The sequence below is a fragment of the Hyla sarda genome, chromosome 4 (assembly GCF_029499605.1).
Source record: "Hyla sarda isolate aHylSar1 chromosome 4, aHylSar1.hap1, whole genome shotgun sequence".
Taxonomy (NCBI): Eukaryota; Metazoa; Chordata; class Amphibia; order Anura; family Hylidae; genus Hyla; species Hyla sarda.
In genome coordinates this window covers 226,705,124-226,721,885 of record NC_079192.1, presented here as the reverse complement: position 1 = coordinate 226,721,885, position 16,762 = coordinate 226,705,124, and the positions used below count along the sequence as shown (strand labels likewise).

At 40.4% G+C, this 16,762-nt stretch overlaps 1 protein-coding gene across 1 annotated transcript in view; it reads left to right on the top strand.

Moving 5' to 3' along the window:
• Positions 1 to 16,762, top strand: part of CERK (ceramide kinase) — an 85,876-nt gene that overhangs the window by 57,844 nt on the left and 11,270 nt on the right. The window contains exons 8-11 of the mRNA XM_056573699.1: positions 4,224 to 4,298; positions 4,476 to 4,628; positions 12,596 to 12,701; positions 13,431 to 13,507. Coding sequence (XP_056429674.1) covers positions 4,224 to 4,298; positions 4,476 to 4,628; positions 12,596 to 12,701; positions 13,431 to 13,507 — 411 coding nt within the window. The remainder of the gene's footprint in view (positions 1 to 4,223; positions 4,299 to 4,475; positions 4,629 to 12,595; positions 12,702 to 13,430; positions 13,508 to 16,762) is intronic.

Below are 16,762 nucleotides of genomic sequence, written 5' to 3'. Positions count from 1 at the left end.
TTGTGGTCTAAATGATGTTTCAAGTGTTCATATATGTCCAAGTGCAAATGTATATATAATTGAAAATGTCAAATTTCTTCCTGACTCTTATTAAATTTTTTGTCTTTTTTTAATTTATTTATTTTTATTATTAAAAAACGTTTTAGACAAATATTATTGAAAAGATTGTGGTATGTTGTTAGTATGAAATATTTTGTCCTACCCAGATAGTATTGTGAGCCATAGCTGTTGTTTTAGTGTCTCTTGATTGTGCTGACAAGAACAGAATTACAAGGGAACATCCCCACCTGTATACAGGGTGAGCCATTTATATGGATACACCTTAATAAAATGGGAATGGTTGGTGATATTAACTTCCTGCTTGTGGCACATTAGTATATGTGAGGGGGGGGAACGTTTCAAGATGGGTGGTGACCATGGTGGCCATTTTGAATCCAACTTTTGTTTTTTCAATAGAAAGAGAGTCATGTGACACATCAAACTTATTGGGAATTTCACAAGAAAAACAATGATGTGCTTGGTTTTAACGTAACTTTATTCTTTCATGAGTTATTTACAAGTTTCTGACCACTTATAAAATGTGTTCAATGTGCTGCCCATTGTGTTGGATTGTCAATGTAACCCTCTTCTCCCACTCTTCACACACTGATAGCAACACCATAGGAGAAATGCTAGCACAGGCTTCCAGTATCCATAGTTTCAGGTGTTGCACATCTTGTATCTTCACAGCATAGACAATTGCCTTCAGATGACCCCAAAGATAAAAGTCTAAGGGGGTCAAATCGGGAGACCTTGGGGGCCATTCAAGTGGCCCATGACAACCAATCCACTTTCCAGGAAACTGTTCATCTAGGAATGCTCGGACCTGACACCCATAATGTGGTGGTGCACCATCTTGCAGGAAAAATTCAGGGAACGTGCCAGGTCAGTGCATTCCTAGATGAACCGTTTCCTGGAAAGTGGATTTGTCATTGTGGGCCAGACTTAAAGGGGTACTCCGGCCCTAATACATCTTATCCCCTATCTAAAGGCTAGGGGATAAGATGTATGATCCCTTGGGTCCTGCCAGCAATCTTTCATTCCGCACCCACCCACGGCCGTCAGGCCCCCTCCCATAGACTTGCATTGGGGGGGCATGACGTCACACGGGGGCGGAGTCGTGACGTCACTATACTCTGACCCAGTGATGGTCACACTCAAAGCTCACAAAGGTGGGTGCAGAATGACAGATTGCGGGGGGGACGGGACCCCCGTGACCAGACAGCTTATAAAATGTGTTAGGGCCGGAGTACCCCTTTAAGGACAATAGCTTCTTGTTAGTACAATCTGAGCCTACTATGAAGTTCATCTGTGGTCCTTCAGTAAATGCCAGTGGGCCTAATGCTGTTCTTAATTCTAATGTGTTTCCTGTTTCCTCTCCATACCAATACCAGTAAATAGAATTCAACAACTATTAGTGGGAACGATCCAGCTGGCAACCTTTTTCTGTGACCCTGTGGAGTCCTCAATATGCAGTACATGGATTTGCGGCTGTCTAAAAAGGCAATTCCCATGAGGACTCCAGTCACTTAGAGCAATACCCTAGGACTATCCACATTTCATGATGGATTATCAGCAGTATGTGTTACCTCTGTGTATGATCAGCCTTTTGGATACACAGAAAAATATGTAAAGTATGCAGCTGGGAAGTTCTGTTCCACATTTAACCAAATTTACTTTACAAGTAATGGTGTTCATTTTATGCCTATCGTCAGACGATAGAAGCCAAAGCAATTTCTACCTGTTTTTAAAGAGTTAACAAATTGCTATTGTAGATCCTTGAAAAGTTTCTTTTCCCTTTTTGTATGTTGTCTATATATTTTTTTGTGGCTATTGCGCTGCCTTTTTGTAGTGTCTTGACAATAAGTGTTTAAATGTAGCCTACGGCTTGGTAATAAATGAGAGACTTTAGCAGCACTGTGCTCATCCTTGTAATGATGAAGTGTACTCTCTTGTGCATTGCCACACTCTTATGAATCTTCTTTGGACTAGTTACACAGCTATCCCTTATTAGTCCGCTTTCCCACCCCCTTTTACTTCCATACACAGCACAATTTCTTTCCTGAGGTCTTGACTTATTGCAACAAACTCCAAATATAATAAATACCTCTGAAATCCTACTGCTCTGTAAGGCAGAGGTTTTATTAGTCATATGTCAAAGACTTAGATTTATCTGATGTGTTGACTTGAGCGTATAGTTCTATTGAAGCACCATTTTTTTCCTTAAGAGCCGCAAAGACTAATCCTTTCTTGAGGAGCATATGCCCTTGGAATTACATTAAACTTTTTATGTGGGCAGTGATAAAAATAGGGCTGCTTCTGTACAGCGGTTTGATCCATTGCGGCTTTTACTACAAGCTTAGTAAAAGTGGATTTAACATACAGTACAGTAGCCGGAGCTGGGCAGGGTTCCAGCTATTCGCCGCAGAAAAGAGAAAATAAATGAAACTCACCAATTTTCTGTCCATTTCAGGGACGTAAAAGCTAATCTTGTAACCAACTGAACTATCACGTTTTCATTTTGATTTTGGAGGGCATCTTTTATTCTAGTCATTGCTGTTTTCCATTTTTTCCAGTATTTTCTATTTAATTTAGTTAATGATTTTGACCTGCCACCGTTATGTGTTACTGGTTACATCAGGTATTGTAAAGATTGGAGCCAAGTATTATCCAAGGACTCCTGTTAACTCCTTGCAACATGGATTCAAAAGACCCAATAAAGAATAGGATTTCCAATAATTACTGATCTACTTCAGAGGAAATTGGAGTCATCTTCTTGAATTGGCAAGTTAGGTTGCACCCAATCATCAACCACCATTAAAATAGAACGAAGAGGGGGTTAATGTTACCTTTTTAAAGGGAAAGGTGTCACATTGAAACATCAGTCTGATCTTTCAGTATCATGATATAGAGCAGGAAGAGCTGAGCAGATTGATGTATAGCTGTATAGGAACAGATTGACTAGAACATGTAAGGGCCCATGCACATGGTGGAATTTCTGTCTGGAGAGATTCAGTATACGGAAGCTGCGGATGCCGATATCTATCAGTGCTGTGCCCATGCAGACCTGCTCTGTCCTTATGCCAATGCAGTCTGCTTAGCCTTCTGCAAGTAACGTTCGCTCCTTCAGCAGAATACCGAATTTGGAGATTCCGCCATGTGCAAATCGCAGCAGAATCCCATTAAAACCAATTCAAGGCCAATGCAAGTAGAATTTCGTTCAGAATAAATCTGAATTTCCGTCATGTGCATGGGCCCTAACCTGATTGAAATCCCTGGTCTATGTATGCTTACTGTATAATGGCAAGAAAAATTACCTTGTGTTCAGGCACTCTAAATATTATTCAACCATAAGCATAGAGATGTTAAGGTGAGTACGCTTTATTCAGTACAGCAATAACGCGTTTCGGGGTTAGTATCCCTTCCTCATATTGGCAAAGTACCTTTTGTATGCTTAGAAATCCAGTGGGTAGTCCAGATCAGTGACTGTCAGTCACATTTACTCTACCCAGGGGACTTTTTAGTCCAGAAAGAGCAGGAATTTTAATCAATAGGTTACAAGTTATATGAAGTATTCTTATTCCTATAAAACTATCTCAGTTTGCTCGCTTCTTCCTGCTCTATTACATGATGCTATTAGATTGTACAGCTGTTTCATGGTGGCAGGTTCCTCTTAAATTGTTTAAATGGGTATTCCGGCCAAAAACCTTTTATCCCCTATCCAAAGGATAGGGGGTAAGATGTCTGATCGCGGGCTGCCTGTCGCTGGGACCCCCATGATCCCCCTGCAGCACCCGGATTCTATGCGGGAGCTGCCTCTCCAGCTTTGGAAACCTCCGTCACGCCATGTCCCCTCCATTTATGTCTATGGGAGGGGGCGTGATGGCCGTCATAGACATGAAGGGAGGGGGTGTGGTGTGGCGTCACATCACGTCCCCAGTCCCGGAAACCCGGAGGTTTCCGAAACTGGAGACGCAGCTCCCGCATAGAATCCGGGTACTGCAGGGGGATTTCGAGGCTCCCAGCGGTGGGCCCCCCGCGATCAAACATCTTATCCCCTAAGGTAAGAGCAGCTAAAAGGCTTCATGTGAGCATACAAAATGAGTTTATTATTGATTTTAGTTTTTGTCATACTGGATGTTTTTTTATATATTGGTGTATAAAATATTCATATGTTTCCCCAGGTTCTACCGACTGTGTTTGCTTTGCCACTGTAGGCATTAATGATCCAGTGACTTCAGCACTTCACATCATTTTAGGTATGTTCTTACTTTAGAAACGCTTCTGCCTATTTTCTCTGCTACACAATACTGTCACATTAGTCTGTAAACAATGAGATGTGAAGATTAACAAACCTTTTTTTCTGTTTTTTGGACATTCCGTTCTGTCAGAACATAACATTTCCTTGTGCTTTTTTTTATTTATTTTTTATACAGGTGACTGTCAGCCGTTAGATGTAAGCTCGGTCCACCACAAAAAAATGTTACTTAAGTACAATGTGTCATTATTGGGCTACGGTTTCTATGGTGATGTGTTAAAAGGCAGTGAAAAGAATCGCTGGCTGGGTCCGGCTAGATATGACTTTTCAGGTAAAATAATACAATTTGTGTGTTTTACATAATGGACTTGCTACTTATTTTGGCATCTTTCTTTGGAATATTTTGTTAAATACTGGACCGATAGAAGCTATGACCCATGAACGTATACTACAGACTGAGCACAAGCTTTAGTATTTAGCCTTTCCTTTCTTACATCTCTTAATCTCTGTAAAGATTGTGTCATATCTGCTGATAAAAGTTTAATCCTTCATCATGAGAAGTGATTCAGATCTGTATCCAGTTGCCATCCATCAAATCTTTCTCTTCCTAAAGAGTAATGTTTAGAATGTGATGTCCCAGTAGGAAAATTAAAAATAAATTTGCACAAAAGTCATCAAAGCTGTGATACGCAATTAAAAATTTAAATGTAATTTGTGGGTTTGAAAGTTCTTTTGCCGAGCAACAGTGATCTATCATTTCACAGCGCTAAGTGTCTCAGAAACTCCAGCATCCGGAAATAGAATTATGGAAATTCTATTTGTTGTTTTTTTTTTTTTTTTATGTCTCTGTGAGTCCAATTGCCATAAATCTTGGCAATTTACTTAAGTAAAATTACCTTTACTCATATCAAAATTAGGTTCAAAGCAAATTACAGCTTGCTTGCCATCACGGAGTAGTGTTATATTTATTAATATATTACAAATACTATTTATATCTTCACAGTTCGTAGATAGCTAGCACGGCACTGCTTCCCTATCTGAGTATAGAACAATGATGAAATGGCAGACTTGGACTAGGAATGCTGGAGGTGGTGCTCTGATTGACAATAGTGCACGAAGACGTTTCGAAAGAGCAGGAAAATAATCGGCAACTCACCGCAACCAGCTGAATGAAATCTTCTTTTATTTCATACTCACAAATATGTTACATGGGAAGAGGGTAGTGGGGGGACACAGCATGGCAACCAAGCTCCGTTTCGCACGGTGATCCTGCTTCCTCCAGCCATTGGCCGGAGGAAGCACGATCACCGTGCGAAACGGAGCCATTGGCCGGAGGAAGCATGATCACCGTGCAAAACTGAGCTTGGTCGCCATCCTGTGTCCCCCCACTACCCTCTTCCCATGTAACATATTTGTGAGTATGAAATAAAAGAAGATTTCATTCAGCTGGTTGCGGTGAGTTGCCGATTATTTTCCTGCTCTTTTGAAACTATTTATATATTACACATGCTCCACTTCCAGCTTGTCCCACATTTAGCGTTGTGACAAGTAAATATTTAGCTAGAAATACAAATAAAGTTAATATTTGTATGCTAAAAACCTGTATATAGAGAAAATGTCAGGGACCGATTGTAGGCAACATGTGATTTTACTAATGTGAGTGTAATATTATTTTAATAAAAGTAGTAGCCACAGGAGATCTATGGATAGTTTAATAGTGTTTCGTGTGTCTTTTTTTTGTCCATAAATCTGTTGTATAATCATTGTGTTCCAGTCTTGTCCCAATGTTTTTATAAAGATTGCATCATTTCTATCAAACGGTTTTTGTAGGACAAATACAAGTTTTAAAGTTGCGCAAAAGCCAAATATTGACATCTGTGAAGGTTATTATCAGTTTTTGACAATTTTTTAAGGGAATTTGTCTGCTTTATCATGATCAGAGGTGCAGACCTGGGCTAATAGCTGATGGGGAGAAAAAAAGAAATCATACCTGTGTTTTATAGCTGATGGCTGTTTGCAAACTTATACAGTAGTCCCTCAAGTTAAAATATTAATTGGTTCCAGGACGACCATTGTATGTTGAAACCATTGTATGTTGCGACCATAACTCTATGGAAACCTGGTAATTGGTTCTGAAGCCGCCAAAATGTCATCCAAAAATAGGAAAAAGGGAGGATTAAAGAAAAATAATTAGATAACTAATATAGATAAAAGTAGAACACTGGAGAACACTGAAATAGACAGAGATTTACTAGAGCTTCTACAGGGTCCTGTACAGTACACAAAATGTCCTAAAAAAGGAAAATGGAGCTGCCCTTACTTGGTGTCCAAAGGAGCAGCTAACATGGAATAGTTTAAAATTAGTACAGGACATGTAATGCCTCCCTGTACTGTAGGGGGCGCTACCAGACACCAGTCAGTGCATACACTTCAGGAATACAGGGGTTTTACCAGTAAATGCCCATTCTGATTGGTCGGTTCTTCCAGCCATTGACATGTTTTGCAGATTCCATAGCATTGTAGGTTGAGTCTGGTTGCAAGTTACAATGGTCCAGAAAAGACCATTATATGTTGAAACTATTGTATGTTGAGGCCATTGTAAGTTGAGGGATCACTGTACATCTTTGTTTTTCTTATAAGCACAAGAGTCGTAGAGGCCAGGCTTAGCGGACTCATGTACAGGACTTGGCTTTCAGCACTGGGCCTTGTACATCAATCGTGGATGGGTATGATAGGAGGGGAGGCATGCATGCTGCAGCAGAGCCCAACCTCTTTGACTCTTAAGCTTAGAAGAAAAACATGAATGCATATATCTTTGCAAACAGCTAAGAGATAGATATATTTTGTTTTATCTCCCTATCCGCTTATATGCCCATATCTCCACCACTGAGAATAATATAAAGCTGATGGATTCCCCTTAAATTCACCTATGGTATAGTCGTATAGAAAGAATATTCTTTAGGAGCGTTGGGGTAAATTATTTCTACTCACAATGTTCCCCCATGTATCACTTACGGTATTTGCTAATGGTATATAAGACAAGAGTATAAGTTAAGAGTTAATAGCACTGTTTCTGTCTTTGTACACTGTTCAAAAAAATAAAGGAAACACTAAGATAACACATCCTAGATCTGAATGATTGAACTAATCGTATGAAATACTTTCGTCTTTACATAGCTGAATGTGCTGACAACAAAATCAAACACAAATTATCAATAGAAATCAAATTTATCAACCCATGGAGGTCTGGATATGCAGTCACACTCAAAATCAAAGTGGAAAACCACACTACAGGCTGATCCAATTTTCATGTAATGTCCTTTAAAACAAGTCATAATGAGGCTCAGTAGTGTTTGTGTGTGTGTGTGTGTGTGTGTGTGTGTGTGTGTGTGTGTGTGTGTGTGGCGCCTCCACGTGCCTGTATGACCCCCCTACAATGCCTGGGCCTGCTCCTGATGAGGTGGCGGATCGTCTCCTGAGGGATGTCTTCCCAAACCTGGACTAAAGCATCCGCCAACTCCTGGACAGTCTATGGTGAAATGTGGCATTATTGGATGAAGCGAGACATGATGTCCCAGATGAGCTCAATCGGATTCAGGTCTGGGGAACGGGTGGCCAGTCCATAGCATCAATGCCTTTCTCTTGCAGGAACTGCTGACACACTCCAGCCACATGAGGTCTAGCATTGTCTTGCATTAGGAGGAACCCAGGGCCAACCGTAACAGCATATGGTCTCACAAAGGGTCTGAGCATATAATCTCTGTACCTAATGGCAGTCAGGCTACCTCTGGCAAGCACATGGAGTGCTTTGCGGCCCCCCAAAGAAATTCCATCCAACACCATTACTGACCCATCGCCAAACTGGTCATGCTGGAGGATGTTGCAGGCAGAAGAGCATTCTCCATGGCATCTCCAGACTCTGTCATGTTTGACACATGTGCTCAGTGTGAACCTGCTTTCATCTGTGAAGAACACAGAGCGCCAGTGGCAAACTTGCCAATCTTGGTGTTCTCTGGCAAATGCCAAACATCGTGCACGGTGTTGGGCTGTAAACACAACCCCCACCTGTGGACGTCGGGCCCTCATACCACCTTCATGGAGTCTGTTTCTGGCTGTTTGAGTGGACACATGCACATTTGTTGCCTGCTGGAGGTCATTTAACAGGGCTCCCACAGTGCTCCTCCTTGCACAAAGGTGAGGGTTGTTGCCCTCCTGCTGCCTCTTCCCATGTCTCCTGATGTACTGGCCTGTCTTCTAGTAGCGCCTCCATGCGCTGGACACTATGCTGATAGACACAGCAAACCTTCTTGCCACAGCTCGCATTGATGTGCCATCCTGGATGAGCTTTACTACCCCAGCCACTTTTGTGAGTTGTAGACTCCGTCTTATGCTACCACTAGAGTGAAAGCACCGCCAGCATTCAAAAGTGACCAAAACATCAGCCAGGAAGCATAGGAACTGAGAAGTGGTCTGTGGTCACCACCTGCAGAACCACTCCTTTATTGGGGTGTCTTGCGAATTGCCTATAATTTCCACTTGTCTGTTCCATTTGCTCAACAGCATGTGAAATTAGTCAGTCAGTGTTGCTTCCTGAGTGGACAGTGTGATTTCACAGAAGTGTGATTGACTTGGAGTTACACTGTATTGTTTAAGTGTTTATTTTTTTTGAGCAGTGTAGTTGGTGCAAAGCTAGGTAGTAGAGCACAGTTCACATTTGCTTTCGACATCCGTTTTAAACAGCTCCTATCATCTATGTTAATTGATCTAAAAAAATTGATGACCTGTTTCAAACAGAACACTATAGGAGGGGGCCGTGACTGCTGTGGTTGAGCGACCCCGACCACCCAAAGCCGGGGTTCTGAACATATATGTTCAGACCTTTGGGGTGCCGGCCTGGAGATCCCGGGGGTCCCAGCAGCCGGACCCCCCACAATCAGACCTCTTATCCCCTATCCTTTGGATAGGGGACACAATGTCTGGGGGCAGAGTACCCTTTTAAAGGGGTACTCCAGTGGAATTTTTGTTTTTGTTTCAATCAACTGGTGGCAGAAAGTGAAACAGATTTTTATTTAAAAATTTTAAAGCTGGTTACTAAAACACAATAACATAACACATAAATATATAGCATTCCCATTTTGGTCCAGTCTGTCATTTGGGATCAGCAGAGAAATTGTTCTTTTTTTTAGGGCATATTCGTTTATGCCTTATGGATCAGTGGAGATAAACAAAGTTCTAAGGTTTCCCATACCCCTTCATCCACATTTTTTCCCCTCCCTTAGTTGAACTTGTTAGGCATGGGTCCGTTTTTCAATCATACTATGTAATGCAAGGTTCCACATTGGAGCCACTTTATGGGAAATTAAAGGGGTATTCCAGGCAAAACCATTTTTTTATGTATATCAACTGGCTCCGGAAAGTTAAACAGATTTGTAAATTACTTCTATTAAAAAATCTTAATCCTTCCAATAGTTATTAGCTTCTGAAGTTTTCTGTCTAACTGCCCGGGAGCTGTGCATGATGGAAGAATATCCCCATAGGAACTGCACAACTCCCGGGACGTGAGTCATCAGAGAGCAGTTAGACAGAAAACAACAACTCAATTTCAGAAGCTAATAACTATTGGAAGGATTAAGATTTTTTAATAGAAGTAATTTACAAATCTGTATCGAAGGGAGCTCGGCACCACTCTCTGTATATGAAAGGGACGGGAAAGGCTAGGACCCTTGATTTCTTCTCCCCTTGCAACTGCTGGAGGTACATACAGGTGCTACTACACTGATAGACAATGTGAAATTCCAGTAAAAAGATGAAGCGGAGCACTCCCTCAGGTGAGTGCTCTGCTTCATCTTTTTACGGGAATTTACAAATCTGTTTAACTTTCCCGAGCCAGTTGATATATAAAAAAAAGTTTTGGCCTGGAATACCCCTTTAACTTAGGAGCAGTTCCCAAATATATGACCCATTTTACAGCTCTGTTAATAGAGGATGTAATACAGGTGAAACTTCATTTTCACTAAATAGGAACAATACAACTGAACCAGAAATTAATCCAAAATAGAGAAGACAAGCAGTAAATCCAGGAACAAAGTTGTTAACTTCAAATTTGACTTTTATTTTTCATCCAGTTACAATCTACTGCAGCAACACACAACTGATCAGGAATAGGTTATGTGTTTTAGACGCACTAAATTAGACACGTGTGTAGGGCGATTAAAATGCTGTCAGCACGCCAACTTTTTAGCCATAAGATACGTGAGTAAAACATAGAACAACTCCCATTTTTCAGGAAGATTCTTATTCCATGTTACACTGTAATAGTCTTGCAGGACTTGAATGATTCCATATTAGCAGCAGAAAATAGCAGCGAGATCCATACTTTCATCAGTCACAACACAACGTTTCAGGGGCGGACACCCTTATTCAAACAGGAGACAAAATCATGGTTGACCACAGTTTTGACTCCGGTTTAAAAACCGTACTGCAACCGCATACGTTTTTTTTAACATGGGCGTCAATGGGAAATGCACATGTATACGGTTCCATACGGGAAAACGTATACGGTTTTTACTTTGCACATGCGCATTGGCATCCTAAAGTCCCCACCCAAGACCCCTCCCATTAAAAATGGACAAAATTTTCAAAAACGTATGTTTTTTTTTTCTATAAAAACGGACGGAACTGTATGCACTTTTAAAAACAGTATACAGTTTAAAAACGCATATGGGTTACTTTTTCCCATACAGTTCCATCCGTTTTTTTTGCCATACGGTTTTCTTTAGAAAAACGGATTGAAAACAGTGGCAAAAACATGATGTGAACCCAGCCTTACTCAAATCCCCAATTGATACAACCCTGCTATGCAGAATACCATATGTGAACTAGCAACACGTTGAACCTTGAAGCAGACAGGCTACAGCAGCAGATCACTGTGCTCGGCTGAGTGCTGTGTCCCCTTATTTCTGCTTAGCGTTCCTCGAAAAGCCAAGCTTAGAGTATGGACTGGGTGAAAATCTGACACTGCGTCTGGACACCATACGCTCAGTTTCTGAGGAGATCCGAGCAGAAATGAAAGGACACAGAACTTAGATGAGCACTTCTGTGCCTTCGTTCTAGTGATTGATGGCAGTCCCTGCAGCTTGACAACTTCATTACAACTTACTCATCACAACTTCTAAGATGCTTCTATGACATGCCAGAAGTCGTGAAACTTGAGATACATGTTAATAATTATGAATTTAGTTATTTTGACCTTCATCTGTTACTTATATATAGGAGTAATCTAGTTAAATGTATAACATGATGGAGTCTGCATCAGTGTACTTTAAACATGGAGGATCTGTTGTTTATGCTGTGGATTTTGATATTGAGTTGATTTGACTGTTTTCAGTCCTCCATTGGCACCCTCAAATTAATTTTGGATTGCTGGGGTATTATTTAATTACCCTAGTTATGCGTGCATGAAGGCCATTTTACATGATTTGCCATAAAAGACTAAAAGTCAAGTTTTAACTTATAAGTTGGTTCACCTTGCTGAATTCAGTAGCACCATGTGTATGAATCTTACTGCTCTATTGTCTCTATTAAAGGGGTACTCTACTTGAAAAAAAAAATTTAAATCAACTGGTGCCAGAAAGTTAAACAGATTTGTAAATTACTTCTATTAAAAATCTTAATTATTCCAGTACTTATCAGCTGCTGTTATGATCCACAGGAAGTTATTTTCTTTTTGAATTTCCTTTCTGTCTGACCATAGTGCTCTCTGCTGACACCTCTGTCCGTGTCAGGAACTGTCCAGAGCAGGATAGATTTTCTATGGGGATTTACTCCTATTCTGGACAGTTCCTGACATGGACAGAGGTGTCAGCAGAGGGCACTGTGGTCAGGCAGAAAGGAAATTCAAAAAGAAAAGAACTTCCTGTGGATCATAAAAGCAACTGAAAAGTCCCGGAAGGATTACGTTTTTTTAATAGAAGTAATTTACAAATCTGTTTAACTTTCTGGCACCAGTTGATTTAAAAAAAAAATGTTTTCCAGTGGAGTACCCCTTTAATAAAAAAATAAAAATAAAAAAAATAAAAAGCCATCACTTGATGAGACGGGACTACTCCTTTAACTGTAATGGGATGTTTTCTTCTAGCAAAGTGTACATATGGCTGAACATTTGCGATGTATCTTGTTTGCATTTCTATTGCCCCTGTCATTTACAGTCCAATAAGCATTTCTATAATTGTACAATTTCATTCTCGTTCATCAGTGTTAAAGTTCCAGAATTGATGTTAATATTATGTCTGTTGTTAGGTTTCAAGACCTTTTTGTCGCATCGCTACTATGAAGGAACGGTCTCCTTTCAACCAGCAAAGTGGGCTGTGGGGTCTCCAAGGGACACAATCTGTTGCACATCTGGGCAAGTAGCTTTAATACGATTTATCTGATATTCTAACAAGCACATTACAGTGTGAAGCTAATATCTTTGTTAGACTGGAACAGTTCTGCAGGTTTTGTAGTTTTTTGTTAAAAGGTTAACACTAATATTTAAATTGTTACACTGTTAGTGACTCTTCCGCCTATATATGTTATTTTGTGTAAGGGCATAGTAGTGTACTGGCAGTTTGATTCTACTATTAGCTAAAAATGGCAAACCAAATTGTTGTTCCGAGCAATCAAAATGATGATTTTTTCTATATTCACAAGGGAAGCACTCCTCCCCCCTTCCATTGCCCTTCTTGGCAGTATTGGGTGCATGACTACTGTGTATAGGCCTGCCCAGCAGCCTGTCAGTCATCGGAAGGAGGATGCGGGAAGGATTGGGGCAGATTTTATAATTTGCAGATTTGTTCTTGATTTTGCCACAGGTTTTCCCTACTCTGTTGTGAGCAGTGAAATCCACAGTAAAATACGTGTCAGTACAGATTGTCCGAGCTGTAGCCTCAGAGCAGTCACGAAGGAGGGAAATAGAGGGGAAACTCAGGCCTGCTTTAGTTACAGTACATCCCTGAACAAAATTTTGGAGACTGGTCATATTACATAGAAATCATGAGGAGTTCCATACTGGGAGCTGGAAACTCCTCTTTAGCTGTCTTTTATGTTGGTGTGTAATTCTATTCATTTCTAACAAGAGGTTTTGATGTTCCAGGTGCTACATTTGCAGGCAAAGTAGCATGCGGCTTGAGGAGCAGCAGAGAATGAAGACGTGTGGGTTTGAAAACAATGGTGAGGCCATTTTAACGAAATGTGTTAATTTTGGGAAAACCCCATAGGATAAATATCAATAACTGTTGGTCTCACTCCTGAGACTTTCACTAGTCACAAGAATAAGTTCCCGTGAACACAGCTTGAATGAAATGTTAGTCAAGCATGTGTCCTACTGTGCAGCAAAAAAGTCCCAAGAGACAGCACTGGACCACTCGGCTGTGCTCGTACCTATCCGGAGGGCCAATCCAGAGTAACAACAATCCAAGAAGAGATGTACAGCACAAGCCGGAGACTCCAATAGCAAAGGAAAGTGACTTTTATTGGTTGCTACCCAGATGCAACGTTTCGGCAAACAAAACTGCCTTTTTCAAGCAAGCTTGAAAAAGGCAGTTTTGTTTGCCGAAATGTTGCATCTGGGTAGCAACCAATAAAAGTCACTTTCCTTTGCTATTGGAGTCTCCGGCTTGTGCTGTACATCTCTTCTTGGATTATGTGTCCTACTGTGTTATTCAGAGTCTATGGCATTGATGGAGACTGTCAAGTGCTTGTTTGGCCAAAAGTTATTCCTCTCGATCCTTTAATGTCTCTTTATGTGCACTTGTAATCCAAATACATCTTTAGGTTATTTGGATCCAAAACATTGTCCTGGTGAAAAGGCTGAACAAAGGGGAGATTCAAAAAATAAATAAATACATAAAAAAAAATGATATATATATTGTGGCATGCTCCATCATGTATTGTTAAAGGTGTATTCCCGGGGAGAGAAAATGTGTCCCCTATTCACAACATATACGTTTCTGATTGCAGGGGGTCTGATCGTTGTGGCCCCCTGTGATCTCCTTTACATGAAACATTATGCACGGCAGATCCCGGCTGCTAATGGCGGACATCAGAGATCGTGCTAATGTCCGCCATTAACTCCTCATATGCAGTGATTAATACTGATCACGGTATCTGAGGAGTTAATGGTGGACATTGTCGCTAGTCCATTATCTTTGGTAGTAGGGCCTTCATCACTGGGACTACAACAATGACATTTTGACATCATAACCCACATAATCATAGAAGTTCACTATATATGTAACAGATTTAATGCTGTTCCAGTTCCTCTTGTGAATGGATTTCCTTTTTTAACTTTTCAGTATTTTTGTTTTAACTGAAATCAAACCCTATCCATATGTTCTTGTAAAGTACATGCAGGAAGAGAAGTCTCCATAGCTGCTGGGTTATTGGTAACAGCAGAGTGTTAGCCTTTCTGCGTAACAGATGGAAAGTAAATGACTTGTATTATCATCTGAAATCTATTATAGCACAGGTGGAAGTCACATAATTGGCTCATCTGGAAGCAAGGACAAAATATTGGTTTTCGGCTTGTTTATTCACCTCTGTGATGTCACGTTATCAACTGTTGGTGTATGGAGTGACCATTTATTGGGCTGATTATTAACCCCATCTTCTGTTGCTGCTGACAAGGTTAATATGAACAAAGACTAATGGCGTTATCATATTTGGCACATTTGTTGAGGTGATTTATCCAGATGTCATAGGAAACAAAAACAATTATGGGATTGGCAGATAATCTTGTTGGTTGGTGTTTGGCATGGGTGACATTAGGGCTTTTTGCCCATAGAAACTTAAATGTAAACTACTGCATAATCCACCTATAGGATAGCTTGTTTAGGCGGTGTGCTTATTAAATTGTGTAATGTTACAATGTTATAAGTAAAACTTACATGGTTGGTATTTATTTAAGAATAAGTTTTACAGTTACTGTGAAATTAACTGTTTCCTCTCAGTCGAAAGCTAGGGCTTCACACACTGTTTTTTCGAGCAGGAGTTTCCCATTATAAATTTTAAGCAGCAGTTGGAGTCCACAGGAGTTCACTTAGGTAAATGCAACTCCAATTTGTTGTCAACAGCTGTAGTTCCAAATTTAACCCCTTAACAACATTGTTTAATGTGGAGCAGGCTCAGAAACTGTTATTCTGATATAGAATAACAAAGCACATTAAAAGCAGCACCACACCTGTCCTCAGGATGTGAGTGATATTACAACTCTGCTCCTTTCACGTCAATAAACCTGAGATGCAATATCATACAAAGTCATCTGCAAAACACATGCCAGTTTTTACTGCAGACATTTAGAAGGGGATCCCCAGAGAAGCATTCTTCATGTGGTCCAGGTCTTAGTTTACTTTTCTGTATATAATCTTTATATATCTTACTAGAAATGGATAATTTCCTAAATTGCTAAAGTCTACCTTTCATTGATCAGTTAATTGAAGTTTAACCCCTTAAAAAGTACCTGTCACCAAATAAACTTTTCTAAACTAACTCAGGCTATGTTTCCTAACTACTCTTTACACTCCTCCCACCCTTAAGATACAGCTCGAATTTTTTTTACTGTTCTTCTTGCTCACATGCAATCTCCCATCATGAGAAAGTGGGTATTTCCCAGCAGGCAGAACATCACTGAAGCCTGGTGGGGGACCACTTCCGTTTTCACATTGTTGCAGTGCTCTGATGAATAGACCTCAGGATCTCTGCATGTTTCAATGAGGCTCTGTGCAGCTGTCAATCAGGCTCAGTGCAGAGAACCACTTCCTGAGTTTGGTCTCCTGCTAGGCCAGGAGGAGACCAAACTCACTGTATTAATTGTGACAGGGAACAGAAGAGAGCCCCCTAGTGGCCTTTTTTCTATTACATTTTAAACATATATATGTTAATTTTAAAAGCAAGAGAATGGGAACGTGTATGCTAATTACGCAAGGAACACTGTATTAAAAATTATTTAGTAACAGGTACTCTTTAAGGACATAGGACCTGAATGTACGTCCTTGTCCGCTGGCACTTAGTGCTCCAGGATGGTTTTAGGTCCGGTCGGGAAACCGCATAGGGGTCAAAACTGAGCCGACCGGAGTCACCGTTTGACTCCGGTGGGGTCATTAACCCCTTAAGGATGCAGCCCATTTGGGCCTTAAGGACGCAGAAAATTTTATTTTTATTTTTACGTTTTCATTTTTTCCTCCTCGCCTTCAAAAAATCATGACTTTTATATTTTCATCCACAGACTAGTATGGGGGCTTGTTTTTTTGTGCGACCAGTTGTCCGTTGTAATGCCATCACTCACTTTACCATAAATTGTATGGCGCAACCAAAAAAATACTATTTGTGTGGGGAAATTAAAAAGAAAACAGCAATTTTGCTAATTTTGGAAGGTTTCGTTTTCACGCCATACAATTTACGGTAAAAATGACGTGTTCTTTATTCTTT